Below are 12918 nucleotides of genomic sequence, written 5' to 3'. Positions count from 1 at the left end.
TCTTCTTTTCTTTTCTTTTTCTTTTTCTTTTTCTGCTTTCATACATTTTTCTCATTTTTGTAATTTCTGCTTCGCTGCGGTTGCGTTTTACCGATTATGCCTTCCGCCGTTCTTTGTGGCAGAGTGCAAAAGGTGCGAAGGCCATTGAAAACAGGGTTGGGGGTTCGTACCGTATAAATTAGAGTTTTCGTACTTGATAGATAAAATAAGGAAGCCAAAACTGTATTGTGGAAAGAAACTGGAGAGCGTGCTGAAACAATGGCAGATAACCACGAAGAACCCCATGAAGATGTGACTGTCAACAGCGATGTTATCCAGGAAGAGGTGGCAACGCTGCTCCGCATGAAGTTTGGGCAGGAGGTATGGAATCCACGCAAGGTGGACAGTTGGGTCGACGATGTTGTCGACAGTGTTCTAAAGAACCTCACGGACTTGAAGAAACCCTTTAAATTTGTCGTCAGTTGTGTGATTATGCAGCGCACCGGGGCTGCCATTTCCACCGGCTTCATTAGTTTATGGGACAACACCTTTGATGGTGTTGTGCATGTGCCCTACGAGAACGAAACACTTCACTGCTTCGTGACTGTCTTCTTCGTTAAACTGGATTAGTGGGTATCATATCCTCGGGCACTGCGTTTCGCCGCCCCCACCGGCATAAGCCACATGTAAAGATTTGAGAGGGAAGATAACAGCGATGAATACCAAAGGAAAGGAGAGTGGAGAGGAGGGGAGGGGAGGGGGAGCAACAAATGCCGCACCGTGCACATACGGGAAAAGTGATATATATATATATATATATTTATTTATTTATTTTATACGTACGTGTTTGTGTGTGTGCTTGTTGGTTTGCGATTGGTTATTTGTTTACGTGAAGTGTGGTGAAATAGACAGGTTGCGTGCGTGCGTGTTTTCAAATAGACGAGTAGAGGATTGTGTGTGGAAAGCGATTGGGAAGGACGAAAAGGGCATCAGGGGGTTTGGATTGCTTATGTTCTACTGGACTCGAGAGGTTTCTTTCACCCCCACTCAATTTATCTACTTTCCTACCTTTTTCGGAATTTGGGCGCGTCTGCGCCGTCCACTTGGAAAGATGCTGCAGCATACACATCCATGGGAATGTTCGCATTGCATTCCCCCCTTTTCCCACCTGTGGTCTGTTCCCCTGCATACTGTCTTATACCCGTTCTACCTTAGATTTCTTTCCCTTCGACCACACATTTGCGCAAGTGTAATCTTTACGTTCTCGCCCCACCCTTCTGTTTTTTTTTTTACTCTTCACTCGACTCCCCCGTGTGCTGAAGGTGCGTGAATTTATCTTTGTTCGAGCTGCACGGTATTGAAGTGGCGTACCCGCATGTATCTGTGTGTGAAGTTTTTGGCGTTTCTGCCACTTTATTCCCATCCGTCATCGTACTCTTTGCCCCAGCCCTGTCACAATTTTTCTTTACCACTATAACTCTCTCGGTTTTCTTCCTTTATAATGTTTTCTTCCCTTCTTATGCATACCATTTATCAGGCATTATCCGCACCTGTGTTCTCACCCAGCCGCTGTAATCCCACTGCTGGTAGGCGTGTGTGTGTGTGTGGAGCAGCAAGGGGGAGGAGACACACCACCGTGGGCGGTTACAGAATAAGTGGGAATAACAATACCGAGTACACAAAAGCTGGCGACGCGTTGTTTTGTTTTTTTTTTGCACCCACGCGCATTGGCACTCACGGCTTTTTTCTTTCAGCGTTGTCGCCTCCACTTTTGCAGTGCATATCTTTTCTATGCTCGTATGTTGTCGAAGCAGCTTATCTCTCCTTGCGCGCGCGACCATGCCGTTGTGCTGTTCTCGGCGTTTTTTGACCCATCAGAACAACATTGATGATATCAGCGGCCTCGTAGACACTAACAGCAACTCTGTTAGTGACGGGCGGCTGCATTTCAGCACGGGGGAAGGTGGAAAGGCTTCGACGTGTGAGCGCGTATCGTTGCGGACCATCGCCGAATCGCTGGGAGCAGCGGCAGCGGCGGAACTGCGAGCCGAGGTGGAACGTGACACGCGAGATGGCGTTGCGGCGATTCCACCGCTACCGCCACTTGGCTGGAGGGTTCGCCATCCTTCAGGGTCTAATTATTTCGTTATGACGCGCACTTTAAAGAACGGCGTCCAGTCTGCGGAGCTGAACAATAGGCGTTATCGTAGCGTTCACGATATTTTTTTGCAGTCTTTACAAAAAGGTGGGCACAAGTATGCGCAAAAGGGGAAAGGGAGCGAAGGTAGGCAGAAACATGCCAAAGAGGAGGAGGAACCACCCTCACAGGAAGACGGCAAGTCTTCACCGAAGGTTACTGTTGGGTACGACCGGGAGGGGCGCGGTCACCGCGCCACACTTCAACGAATGGACGAGTTGCACGACTCCCCCAAGCTGAGTCGTGCTGATGTGCATCTGACGGTATTTGCACCTTTCCGCGTGTACGACCCGTCATTACATGACCCCACAGTGGACATTTGCGAGTGGTCCTCTTTTGACTTAGTTGTGCAGAAAACGGTGCCTGACAACAGGGTTGCAAACAAGCTTCTTCAGCCACTCTCGTGTACCCCACAGGACGGTGCTCTCAGCATGTACGTATGTCTCGCCAGTGTTAACAGTGAGATGCGCATTCGATCCATACAGCTTCTTTCCATGAAGGAAGCGCAGGCTCTTGTTGAGCACGCATGTTTCGGGAATGGTGAGCCGCTCTTCTTGGAACTCCTTCGGCGAAGGGGACGGCGTCGGCCGCTGGTGGAGAGACGCTTTGATGATCCTCGACTGCGATATGAGGAAGTTGCGCAACCTCAACAAGTAGCTGATGAGGCCGCCGTGGCGTGTTCTTCTTCATGCTACGGACCTTATTATCCTGCATTTGAGATGCTGATGGACTCCTGTGGTAGTGCGGGTGAGTACAGTCGTGCTCTTTGCTACGGAGGTCCCTACGTGAGTGAATTGTCAAGGGAATTGTGTGACGCTTTATTGGATTACATCAAAGGCGACTTGGGTGTATCAGATCAACTGTGCGAGTATGTGTGTCAAATGCAATTCTTCCTAGAGCAGGAGGAGTACATGACGTGGCTGGGACAAGTACAGCATGTGGCAAATGCTGTATCGCGAACTGCATAGGGAAGAAATTATGCAGACGAATGTGTTGGCGGGTTTCTGGTAACGGATTGATTTGTTTCCTCATATGTCAGCCTAAACATATGTGCTTGCTCATCTGTGTGTGTGTGTCTTTGTGCCTGTATCAAGGGGTGAACGCAGTGTGGTGTTTATCGTAGTGCGTGCCTTAAATGCTCTGTTTCTGTGCTTGCTTTCTTCTGTGTATTTGCGTGGTTCATCATTTGTTCCCATGCTTTTTAACTCTCCTTTAAATAAAAAAAATGTGCGAAAAGTTTTGCCCTGAAATATATTTTTTTCTGTGAAGAAGAGGGGATCAGGTTGGAATTAGTGTTTTATCGAGGTACGGGGAGAAAACACTACGTGGTTGCGGAGACGTATCAGCGAGTGGATATTCGACGAGTTCAAGCGTAAAAGTTGAGTAATAGGGAGGAAAAGGGTGAAGCGCTTGTAACCTTGCGGAAAGGATACTGCGGGAACACATATACACACAAATATATATATATATATATATATATAGTCCGTCTGAACTAAAGTGTACGACCTTCCATTGTATTGGAGAGGGGTGAGGAAGACTCACAAAGCAAACAAAATAATAATATATTTGAGAGATGGCAAATGCTGTTAGCGAAAAGGAGTTAGAAGAGTTTCGAGAGATGTTTGATCTTGTGGACACCACCCGCAGCGGCCGCATTTCCTGCACTGAGCTTCGCAGGTTGATGGAGACACTTCGACTTCGACCCACGGAGGAGGAACTCGAGCATATGCTCCGTAGCGCCGACGGTAATGATCCAGACAATGGTATTGATTTTGATGGGTTCGTTGCTATGATGTCGAAGCGAGTACAGACGGATTATACCCCTGAACAGTTGCGTACGGCATTCAAATTGTTTGAAACAGATGACATGCCAACTGGTTTCGTCTCTACAGAAGTTTTGACGCATGCGCTTGTATCATATGGAACGGAGAAACTCACTCACGACGATGCCATTAGGCTTCTCTCCACTCTGGATCCAGACAGAACAGGTCGGATCAATTACCTTGAGTTTGTGTCACTGGTAGGGGGCGGCGGTGTTATGTAGAGGGGGATGAGATAGGATGAGATGGAGTAAGTGCGTTTGTATTGTACAAGGGCGAAGTAATGGTCTTTTTTTTCCCCCCCTTTGCTGCCACCGTCGTCGCTGGTGGGAGTGGCTGTATCCCATGTTGTGGTATCATCATCTCCTTTTAGATTCCGCCTCCCAGCGCTAGTGTGATATTTTTATTTCGCCTTGAAAATGGCTCCGCCCGTCTCGCAACACCTCAGCGCAACTTTAGAGTACAAAGGAGAGAAAGAGTCGCACTACTTCTGTTTCTCCCCTTCCTCACTTCCATTCATATGTTTATGTGAGATTTTTACGGGCATCTGTGCACCTGCTTCGTAGTTCTTGCTTATACCTACTTTGACCGACATACACGTAGATGCTGTTCCCACTCGCTTTCCTTTTCCCCTCCAAGTGTGTTTTGGTGTTTATGTGTGCCAGTGCGGCTGCATGTTGCAACTCTGTCCTCTCTTTTACTTGCTTTCCTTTCTTTCGACTGTCGTCCCTTTCCTACGTGCTCTTCAAAAGCAGGAGGGGGCCAGTGCTCACACAGCCGTGCAGGGAAGCCAGAGGTTTTTAGTACGTAATAAGGTGAAGGACGGATACAGGTAGACCAAAGGAGCAAGTTTGAATAGTCAACGCAATGAAAACTTTAGCCAAGAAAACACTGCAAGGAGGTGTTTCAGGGAAGTGCGGCTCACAGATCATCATAGCGCATGGCCTGTTGGGCAACAGCACCAACTGGATGTCGGTGGGACGTCGGCTTGCTGCACATGATGGGGTACGCGGAAGGCTTGAGGAAATCCACATGCTTGACATGCGGAATCACGGAGAAAGTCCCCACTTCAATGCACACACAAATGCAACGATGGCATCGGACATCGAGCACTTTGTACTTCAGCAACAACGGCAGTGGCAATCTCGAGCGGGGGCGGAAGGTGACGGGGGAATAGTGTTAATCGGGCACAGTATGGGCGGATTTGCCGTAATGGGTTCGATGCTTCGCCGTGCTAATGAGACCTCGCTGCTGTTGCAGTCGGGTGTGGAGGAACTCGAGCAGCGCTGCAAACGCGGTGACTACTACGGTTGGTGTGACGAACAAGGGAATGCAGCGGAGATGCGGGCTGTGAACCGTGCGATGGGTTTGCCGGAGACGCAACCGTTATACGACATATTGTATGACTGCAAGGGAGACAACGTTGCTCGTCCCCCGCGTGTGAAGGCGGTCGTCATTGTGGACATTACACCATCCACTGCCTTGGGGACACATCGGCAGCATGGTCAAAACTCATCGGAGACGCTTGATGCCATGGTGGCTGCTGACTTGTCTCGGGTACATAGTTTTGGTGATGGGAATGCAGAACTTGAGCGAGTGGGTGTTTCGAATAAGGCAATGCGTGATTTCCTGCTGACAAACCTTCGCCTCGATCCAAGAACAAAGGAGGCAACGTGGCGGTGCAACCTGCCAGTCCTTCGCGCAGACTATAATTCTATTGCACTAGGGGTGTCTGGTTGGTTTCTCTCTGCAAGTGAGAAAGTCTCACGTGACCGAGGCGGTGAGTTGGTGGCTCCGTTGAGGTGTTCGCTGCCTACATTGTTCGTTTTTGGGCAAAATTCACCCTACAACACACCTGAGGACCGTCGCCTCATTCCTCGGTTTTTCTCAAATGCGATTGAAGTTGAGGTGGAGGGCGCTGGCCACTTTGTCCACTACGAAAAAATGCAAGAGTTTGTGAACGTCGTAGTGCCGTTTTTGACGGAGTATTTGTAAACGGGGATCGGCTCGTATCAAAGCTCTTATTCGAGGGTTGTGGACATGTTTGGCTTTGCTCCCGATTTGCAGAAAGAGAGGATGGGTTCATTTCTCTCGCAACTTGACGTGACCGATGCCAAGAATATGAATGCGTGAGGAAAAAAAGAAAGGATAAGTGAGGGGCACCGGAGGGAAAAGATCCCTTCTAAAGAGCTGAATATTAAGAAAAAAAAGCGGAGAAACGGAGTAAATAAAGTAACATGCAAATGGAAGCAAGGAGAGGATGCTAGGAGATTACATGGGAAGCGGATCTGTTCCCTTTTCCACTCCTTTCCCGAACGCCTGCTCCTCCTAATTTCATCGTTTTGACACCTGTGTGTTCATCATTGAGGTGCCTTCCATACTTCACTATTCTCCCCTCGCCCCTTGGCGGTGCTGCCACTGAGCTGCCTATTCGCCTCCCAGCGCCGGCTGTAGTTAGCGAGCGCTATTAGCGTATTTTTAACCAGGGCGTATCGTAATCGACAACCAATGTAATTGGGTTGAACCGAGTGTTAAACGGAATGATTACATCGGCTGCTCATTTCGCTTGGTGTTACTCTAATTGTTTTTCATCCCTTCGCCACTGTAGCCGTAGTAAACTGAAGATTGACATGACTGACAGCGAGTCGGATGCAGGGTTCATCCAACTGCGGAACCGGCTGCTAGAACTACTGTATAGTAGCAACTCATCCTTTTCCGTGGATCAAATTGCGCGCATACTCGCTGTGGATGAGTCAAAAATTGTGAATGAACTAAAACACGTTGCTCACAATGACGTGGCGTACGATGAGGCAAAAGGAATTGTGCAAGTACGCGCGGATATGTGGAAACCACGGTCAATGAAGGCTGGAGATGTTGTTATTGACACGGCCGCGACAACGACCCCCGCGGCTGTTGCTGATGTGGCTCCTGGAAGTGTCGCTGTGGAAGCCTATGGTGGTGGCACCTCTGGTGGTGGGGTTGAGCGAAGGAACATAAATGCAGGGGGGCCGCTTACGCCTTCACCGGTGTTGGGTAGTCCATTGAATCCCATGTTTAAGGCCTACCCAAAGTACGGCAGCCACAATTATTACCCCAATCGTGGCATGCGTGTTCGGGCGCCAAAAGGGGCGTTACGTAAAACGAAGTACCGCCGTACCGGTGATGCTGAAACGCTCGGTAAAGGTGGCGGCATGAGAGATGAGGGAACGTCACCAACGGGGCGTGTTGGTTATGTTTGTGTTGCGGATGAGTTCCGTCTCAGTGAGATGGAGTCATACTACTGTGCACAGGGTTATTATGCAAAGTTTGCTTTCGATGTTCTTCATATTCGCTTCTCTGACAGGGAGATGAAGGCAAAGGACCCACGCGGTGATGGCTTGGGGGCTGGAGGCAGCGGTTGCCAGGATGGCTCTGGTAACAATTTGGATAATTCAAGCACCAACCCTGCTGGAGGTGAAAAGGTTACCGATCGGACCACTTCATCTGCATTTACGAAACTATCCCGAAGTGCCGGCTTTGATCTGTTTGTGTTTGGGTACGGGGCGGTGGTGTGGTGGGGATTCGACCAGCGTTTTTTCAAAATTGTGGAGAACGACTTTATGTTGTCCAGCAGCCCTATTTCCAACCTTATGGTGAACCGCTATGCCACGCATTTGGTGAATGCAAACTACCCTGTGTGGTGTACATACAATCTTGCCCGCAAAGAATCGCTGGAACCTGATGAACACTTTCGGGAGCAACTCCGCTTCGATCACTTTCTCATTCCATGTGGTCGTGGGGATTTTTCTACAGGTAATGTGTGCATGTTATGCGTTTCGCACGCCCTTGCGCAGTCAGCAAAAATTGACTACCTTGAGCTGAAGGTGCAAGAACTGGCGGAGAGATGCTCCCCGCTGCCGCGGGAACTGCGTGAAAATGGTCGAGTGACCATTGCGGAACGGCGGCTTCTGCAACTCCGTGGGGAGGTGCTGTCGTATCGGTTGATGCTTAAGAGCGGATCTAATCTCATGGATGAACCCGACTTCTTTTGGGAAAACGCTTACTTAAAGCCAGTGTTTCAAGCTACCAAGGAGTATTTTGAAATTGCGGAGCGTGTTGAGGCACTGGATAATAAACTGGACGCAGCAAACGAAATATTGTCGATGATTGCGGAGGAGTTCTCACAACGTCATGGTGCGCGGCTGGAGTGGATTGTCATTTGGCTCGTCTTCGTGGAGGTTATTCTTGGTGTGCTGGAGTTGATTATTAACATCAAGCCTTGGGTGGAACGCGGGAAGTGAGGGAAAAAGAAAGTATTAAGAGAGGAAAGTGTAGGTATAAGAGGGTGCAAAGAGAGCAAAAAAAGAAATAATAATAATAAATGGAGTACCAGGTTTCTGTGTTTGTGGAATGGGTGCCACAACAAAGTGCCTGTGGAGAATGTGGTGTTGGTTGTGCGTTTCCAATGTTTCTAACATTAACGGAGGCGCTGAAACGCAATATGGGAGAGGTGGTACAATTTGGTGCCTTGCATAATAATTTCCCATTGTTTCTTCGCTGTTGGTTGCCGATTTATGCGTTGCAGTTAAGAAATGGATGAAAATAAAGGGAACTTCGTTTCAAGCCCTATTGGTTCATTTTTTTAGTTCGGGCTACATCCACTTCATATTTGTTTAATATTTAGTACTCAGTTGTTTCTTTTTCTCTAAATAAAAGAATATATATATTCTTTGTTATACCCTCCTCCTACTATTGTATTTTGGCCCCTTTAGTTTCGCATTCTTCTGGACGTGTGCTTAGACAAAAGAGTATCCATGTGTATATATATATATATATATATATATATATATGCGTTCGTGTGTGTGCTTCTGTTCATGCGAGGGGTAATTTGATCGTTTCCTCTTCTCTTTATCCTTCAACCAATTTGACCTATTCTTTCTTTTTCTTCACGTGGTCACGTTAAGCTTTAGAGGTATCGACATCCCGCCTCTTTGCCTGCAGAAGTAAAAAGAAATTGCACCTGTGGCAGGCCAGCACGAAGAACTGAAGCACTGTCGTGTGTGTAATATCAGTTGGGGTTTCAGTGGTGTAGGCAGAGTGAGGCATAATACAAATATTGTGAGGGAATTTGCCATATTATTCGACATCAGACAGAGGGGAAAGTCAAACAAAGGGAAAAGTACGAGTACATAGATGATCATTCCTGTTCGGTGTTTCACATGCGGCAACGTTATTGCAGACAAATATCTGTTGTATCTTGACCTTGTTGCTGAGGGCTCGTCAGAAGAAGCTGCATTGGATGCTTTCAACCTTTGGCGGTTCTGTTGCCGCCGCATGTTTCTCACACATGTGGACTTCTCCGATCTCTTGCTGAAATATAACCCGGCTGACTCCAGTGTTGCGGTGTAAGCGAAAGAAGCCGTTATGAACGCAAGGTTGAGAGGGGGGGGGGTTGAGATATATGCGCGTGCCACCTGCCTTTTGTTTGTTTTGATTTGAATAAGCTCTTCGGTTTGAGAGGGGTGGTGGGGAAATTACATGTGCATGCAAAGAAAGTGAAGGGTATATATGTGTGTGCGTGTGTTATGCATCACGTTCCATGAAATACTCGCAGTTTGTGGGACATGTTCAACTCTCCAGTTTTATTGACTCCATTCCTTACTGTCCCTGACTAACGTGTGTGTCCTGCTCGTTATTATGCTGCGCTTTATCTCCTCCTGTTTTTTTTTAAAAAAGACACATGCACGAAAAAAAAAAGGAAAATGGTGTAGGGCGCGGAGTAAAAGTTTATGTCTTGTCCACTCGAGTTTGTATTTTTTGTGTTTTATCGCCGCATTTTGAATTCTTTGGTCACCATAATGGTGCACTCACTTCCTCCCGGCATTATGCTTTCTCTTTTCCTTGCCCTTTTCTCATTTCTCAGTTTGTTTAGTTAATTACTCACTCCCTCTAGGTTTATTTACACAGATTAGTTGCGGTTACCTCCCACTGCCTGCTGCGTCCGTTGTCAGCACCACCGCTGCAGTGTTCTATCAAAAAAGAGAAAAGCAAAAAAGAAAAGAAAAGAAAAGAACGAAGTTGTGACAGGTTAGCAAACATACAAATATGGTAGGGCAAACCCAATCGACAAAAGTGTTGTCGTCCTCAACGTCTCAAGTTGGTCGAGCACGTGTTGACCCTAAGCGAAGGTACGGCTTCGCAAATGCCGTGGCAAAGGGTTCGTTGGCACGACGCGTGGGTGTAATGAGCGAAAGTGAGCTTTGCAACATCCGCCACATCCTTACTGCTGATGAAGACAGCTACAACGCATATCGCCGCCATGTGGATGAACAGCGGGCGGAAGCATCGAAGGCACGTGTTGCTGACTGGCCTGATACTCTCCAAGCTAAGCAGGAAGCATTTTTACGCCTCCGTGAACAGGAAAAGAAAGAGGAGGAACGCCGCAAAGCAATGCTGATTGAGTTGAGTGGCCAACACCAGGAAGAGGAAAGGAAACAAAAGCAGGCACATATGGCGATGAAACTGCTTCAGGAAGACCCACGTAGCCATCATGTGCGTAGTCTTATTCTGCTGGACGAAGCGATAAAGGACCGCGATGCGCAGCTTGCCGTGAAGGCGCAGGTTAAGAAAGCGGAGGAAGAACAACAGAAGAGGGAGCAGGAGATACTTATGAGCGGGGCGCACGATCACATATTGAAGGAGCAGCAGGAGAAGTATGACCGCATCGCCCGTGAAGTAGATCTCAAGAATAACCACCTTCAACAGATGATGTTCCAGATTGCTGAGAGAAAGAAGCTGAAGGCCTTGAGCAAGGATGACGCGATTGAGGCCAAGCGTGCAGCAGAGGAGGAGGAGCAGGAAAATTTGGAAGAGTTCATGGACATGCGGAAGAAGATGGCAGAGGTGGACAAATACAATCGAAGTATAGCGAAACCACCGCTTTCTAAGCATGGTCGCCTCCTGGAACGCATCAAACGCGACGAACTTGAGGAGAAGGAGCACTCAAGACAGGAACAGGCCCTTGAAGAGGCCAAGAAGGATATTAAAGCACGGATTGAAAGGAAGCGGGAATACTTTGAGAGGGCCAAGGAAATCAGCCACAAAGCGTTTGAAGCGGAGCACCGTGCGACGCAGCAAATTGCACAAACCCAGGACGTGTTTGAGAAGCGGTGGACTGATATGGTTGGTCGTATGGCTGCTGACGATGACGCGCGCAAGCAGCAAATGGTAGAGGAGCGGCGGCGCAAGGCAGAAGAATTGCGTCGCAGGACGATGGGTGAGGTGGAGCCAGAGGTGCTTCCAGAAAACATCCGTAAGGCACAAACACACCGTGCTGGCTTCATGGACGATGAGGAGGCACGGGCTTATCAATTAGAGATGCGAAAGCACCCGGAGAGGGTGCGGATGGAACAGCGGTTAGAAGCGGAGCGGCTGCGCAGAGAGGCGGAATTGCTGCAACACATCCACAAGCTGCAAGCGGAGGAGAGAAAGGAGAATGAGCGACGTGAGGAAGCAATGGAATTGGAAGCGCAGCGGTTACTGGAGGAGGCAGTAAAGGAGGATGAAGAGCGCTATAGGGCATATGTGGAGTCGCAGTTACCAGCCAACATGAATCCTTACCTGCGTCAGAAAGCAATGGAGTTGCACGTGTAAGAAATTATGTAACACTTGCTTCCCATCCTCTCTTTTGACACAACACGGAGGAGCCGCGAGACAATACGCAAGCCAAGTGAAGTGAAGTGAAGTGCATTAGAGCGGGTGTGCGTGCACTTACACGTTCGTGTGAACCTGCGACGGAAGTTATGGTATGTATGTGTGTATGTGTATTTTTCATTTTTTGTTTTTTGTTATGGTGGTGACATATATAGAGTAGTGCAAAAAACAACACTAAAAAGAAAGGTGGATGAGGGAGGTTGTGCGAGGTAAATATGAGAAGAACAGGTGTAGAATTGGATTGACTGTTGTGTTTTCGTGTTTACCGGTGGTTCCGATCGATACCTCGTGCTTCTCCTCTAGGCGATTATGGGAAGAAAGACAATGGATCGAAAAGAACAACGGAGACAGAAAAAAACAACAACAACTCGAGAACGGCACAAAGAAAAAGTAGAAAAAGAGGACGGTTTCGACCAAGGGCGCCTCATGCGCCCAATATTGAATGTTGAGCTAGATGTATCTGTACTGGTCCAATCGTGGGCCCCCTTTTACCGAAGCCGCTGCTGTTTTTGTGGTTTCGTTTCCTTTTAGAGTTGGGTAGTTTATCTTGCTGCTCTCCGTCATTTTAAAAGGAAAACGAACAAGCCAAAGAAAAAAAGGGGAAGGATTTCTTACAGGCAGCATCGCCTGAAGGGGGAAACGAGTTGCGCCGCGAAGGCCCATGGCCCCATCCGTACGTTTGTTTTCTGTCGGACCACCATGGCTTTCTTTTTTTTTTAATTTTTGTTCTCTCTCACTCCCGTGCCCCTATTGTTATTTCAAATGATGTGTTTCACTCCCAAATGGATCGATGGCAGCCCTTGTTCAAATTATTTGCATAATAATGATACCAAAAACCTCCCTTATTTTTCTCTTCTCTTGCATTCCTTTGATTTGAATGTTGCATATTCTTTTCACCCCCTTCAAAAAAAAAAAATAATAATAATAACAATAACTGAAATAAAGAAGGCAACCCGTATTTAAACTACTACAGGAACAGCATTTATTGCACTCGCTCTCATTTGAGTGGTTTGCCGTGTGGCTGGTCAGTTGTTGTAGCTTTGTGGAATCACACTTTGCTGTGGAAGGTGGGAGTGTGACAGTGACTGAAAGAAAAATAAAATAAAAATTTCAAAAATAAAAGAAGGCGGTGCCACATTTCGACAACAAATTGGGGAAAAGAAAGGACATTTCTGATTTTGATTTCAGCAAGTGATCGAAAGTAATTGCGGTAAAGGGGGAAGTCGGCCA

At 47.7% G+C, this 12918-nt stretch overlaps 7 protein-coding genes across 7 annotated transcripts; all 7 read left to right on the top strand.

Moving 5' to 3' along the window:
* Positions 1–258: 258 nt before the first annotated feature.
* TEOVI_000532100 (dynein light chain Tctex-type, putative) lies at positions 259–609 on the top strand (the record flags this gene model as incomplete). Its single annotated transcript, XM_067223279.1, has 1 exon — positions 259–609. One exon carries the CDS (start codon positions 259–261, stop codon positions 607–609), a length of 351 nt encoding a protein of 116 aa, XP_067079380.1.
* Positions 610–1770: 1161 nt separating this feature from the next.
* On the top strand, positions 1771–3144 carry TEOVI_000532000 (Mitochondrial glycoprotein, putative; the record flags this gene model as incomplete). The annotated part of the gene is made up of 1 exon (XM_067223278.1): positions 1771–3144. One exon carries the CDS (start codon positions 1771–1773, stop codon positions 3142–3144), a length of 1374 nt encoding a protein of 457 aa, XP_067079379.1.
* A 605-nt stretch (positions 3145–3749) lies between these two features.
* Positions 3750–4220, top strand: TEOVI_000531900 (calmodulin, putative; the record flags this gene model as incomplete). Its single annotated transcript, XM_067223277.1, has 1 exon — positions 3750–4220. The coding sequence occupies one exon, from the start codon at positions 3750–3752 to the stop codon at positions 4218–4220; it is 471 nt and encodes a 156-aa protein (XP_067079378.1).
* A 643-nt stretch (positions 4221–4863) lies between these two features.
* Positions 4864–5991, top strand: TEOVI_000531800 (Alpha/beta hydrolase family, putative; the record flags this gene model as incomplete). The annotated part of the gene is made up of 1 exon (XM_067223276.1): positions 4864–5991. One exon carries the CDS (start codon positions 4864–4866, stop codon positions 5989–5991), a length of 1128 nt encoding a protein of 375 aa, XP_067079377.1.
* Positions 5992–6626: 635 nt separating this feature from the next.
* On the top strand, positions 6627–8276 carry TEOVI_000531700 (Uncharacterized ACR, YagE family COG1723, putative; the record flags this gene model as incomplete). Its single annotated transcript, XM_067223275.1, has 1 exon — positions 6627–8276. One exon carries the CDS (start codon positions 6627–6629, stop codon positions 8274–8276), a length of 1650 nt encoding a protein of 549 aa, XP_067079376.1.
* An 892-nt stretch (positions 8277–9168) lies between these two features.
* On the top strand, positions 9169–9384 carry TEOVI_000531600 (RNA polymerases N / 8 kDa subunit, putative; the record flags this gene model as incomplete). Its single annotated transcript, XM_067223274.1, has 1 exon — positions 9169–9384. The coding sequence occupies one exon, from the start codon at positions 9169–9171 to the stop codon at positions 9382–9384; it is 216 nt and encodes a 71-aa protein (XP_067079375.1).
* A 696-nt stretch (positions 9385–10080) lies between these two features.
* On the top strand, positions 10081–11628 carry TEOVI_000531500 (uncharacterized protein; the record flags this gene model as incomplete). Its single annotated transcript, XM_067223273.1, has 1 exon — positions 10081–11628. One exon carries the CDS (start codon positions 10081–10083, stop codon positions 11626–11628), a length of 1548 nt encoding a protein of 515 aa, XP_067079374.1.
* Positions 11629–12918: the final 1290 nt, after the last annotated feature.

This window comes from Trypanosoma equiperdum, assembly GCF_001457755.1.
Source record: "Trypanosoma equiperdum strain OVI genome assembly, contig: ctg_1821, whole genome shotgun sequence".
NCBI classification, from domain to species: Eukaryota; Euglenozoa; class Kinetoplastea; order Trypanosomatida; family Trypanosomatidae; genus Trypanosoma; species Trypanosoma equiperdum.
This window is presented reverse-complemented; position numbering and strand designations above follow the sequence as displayed.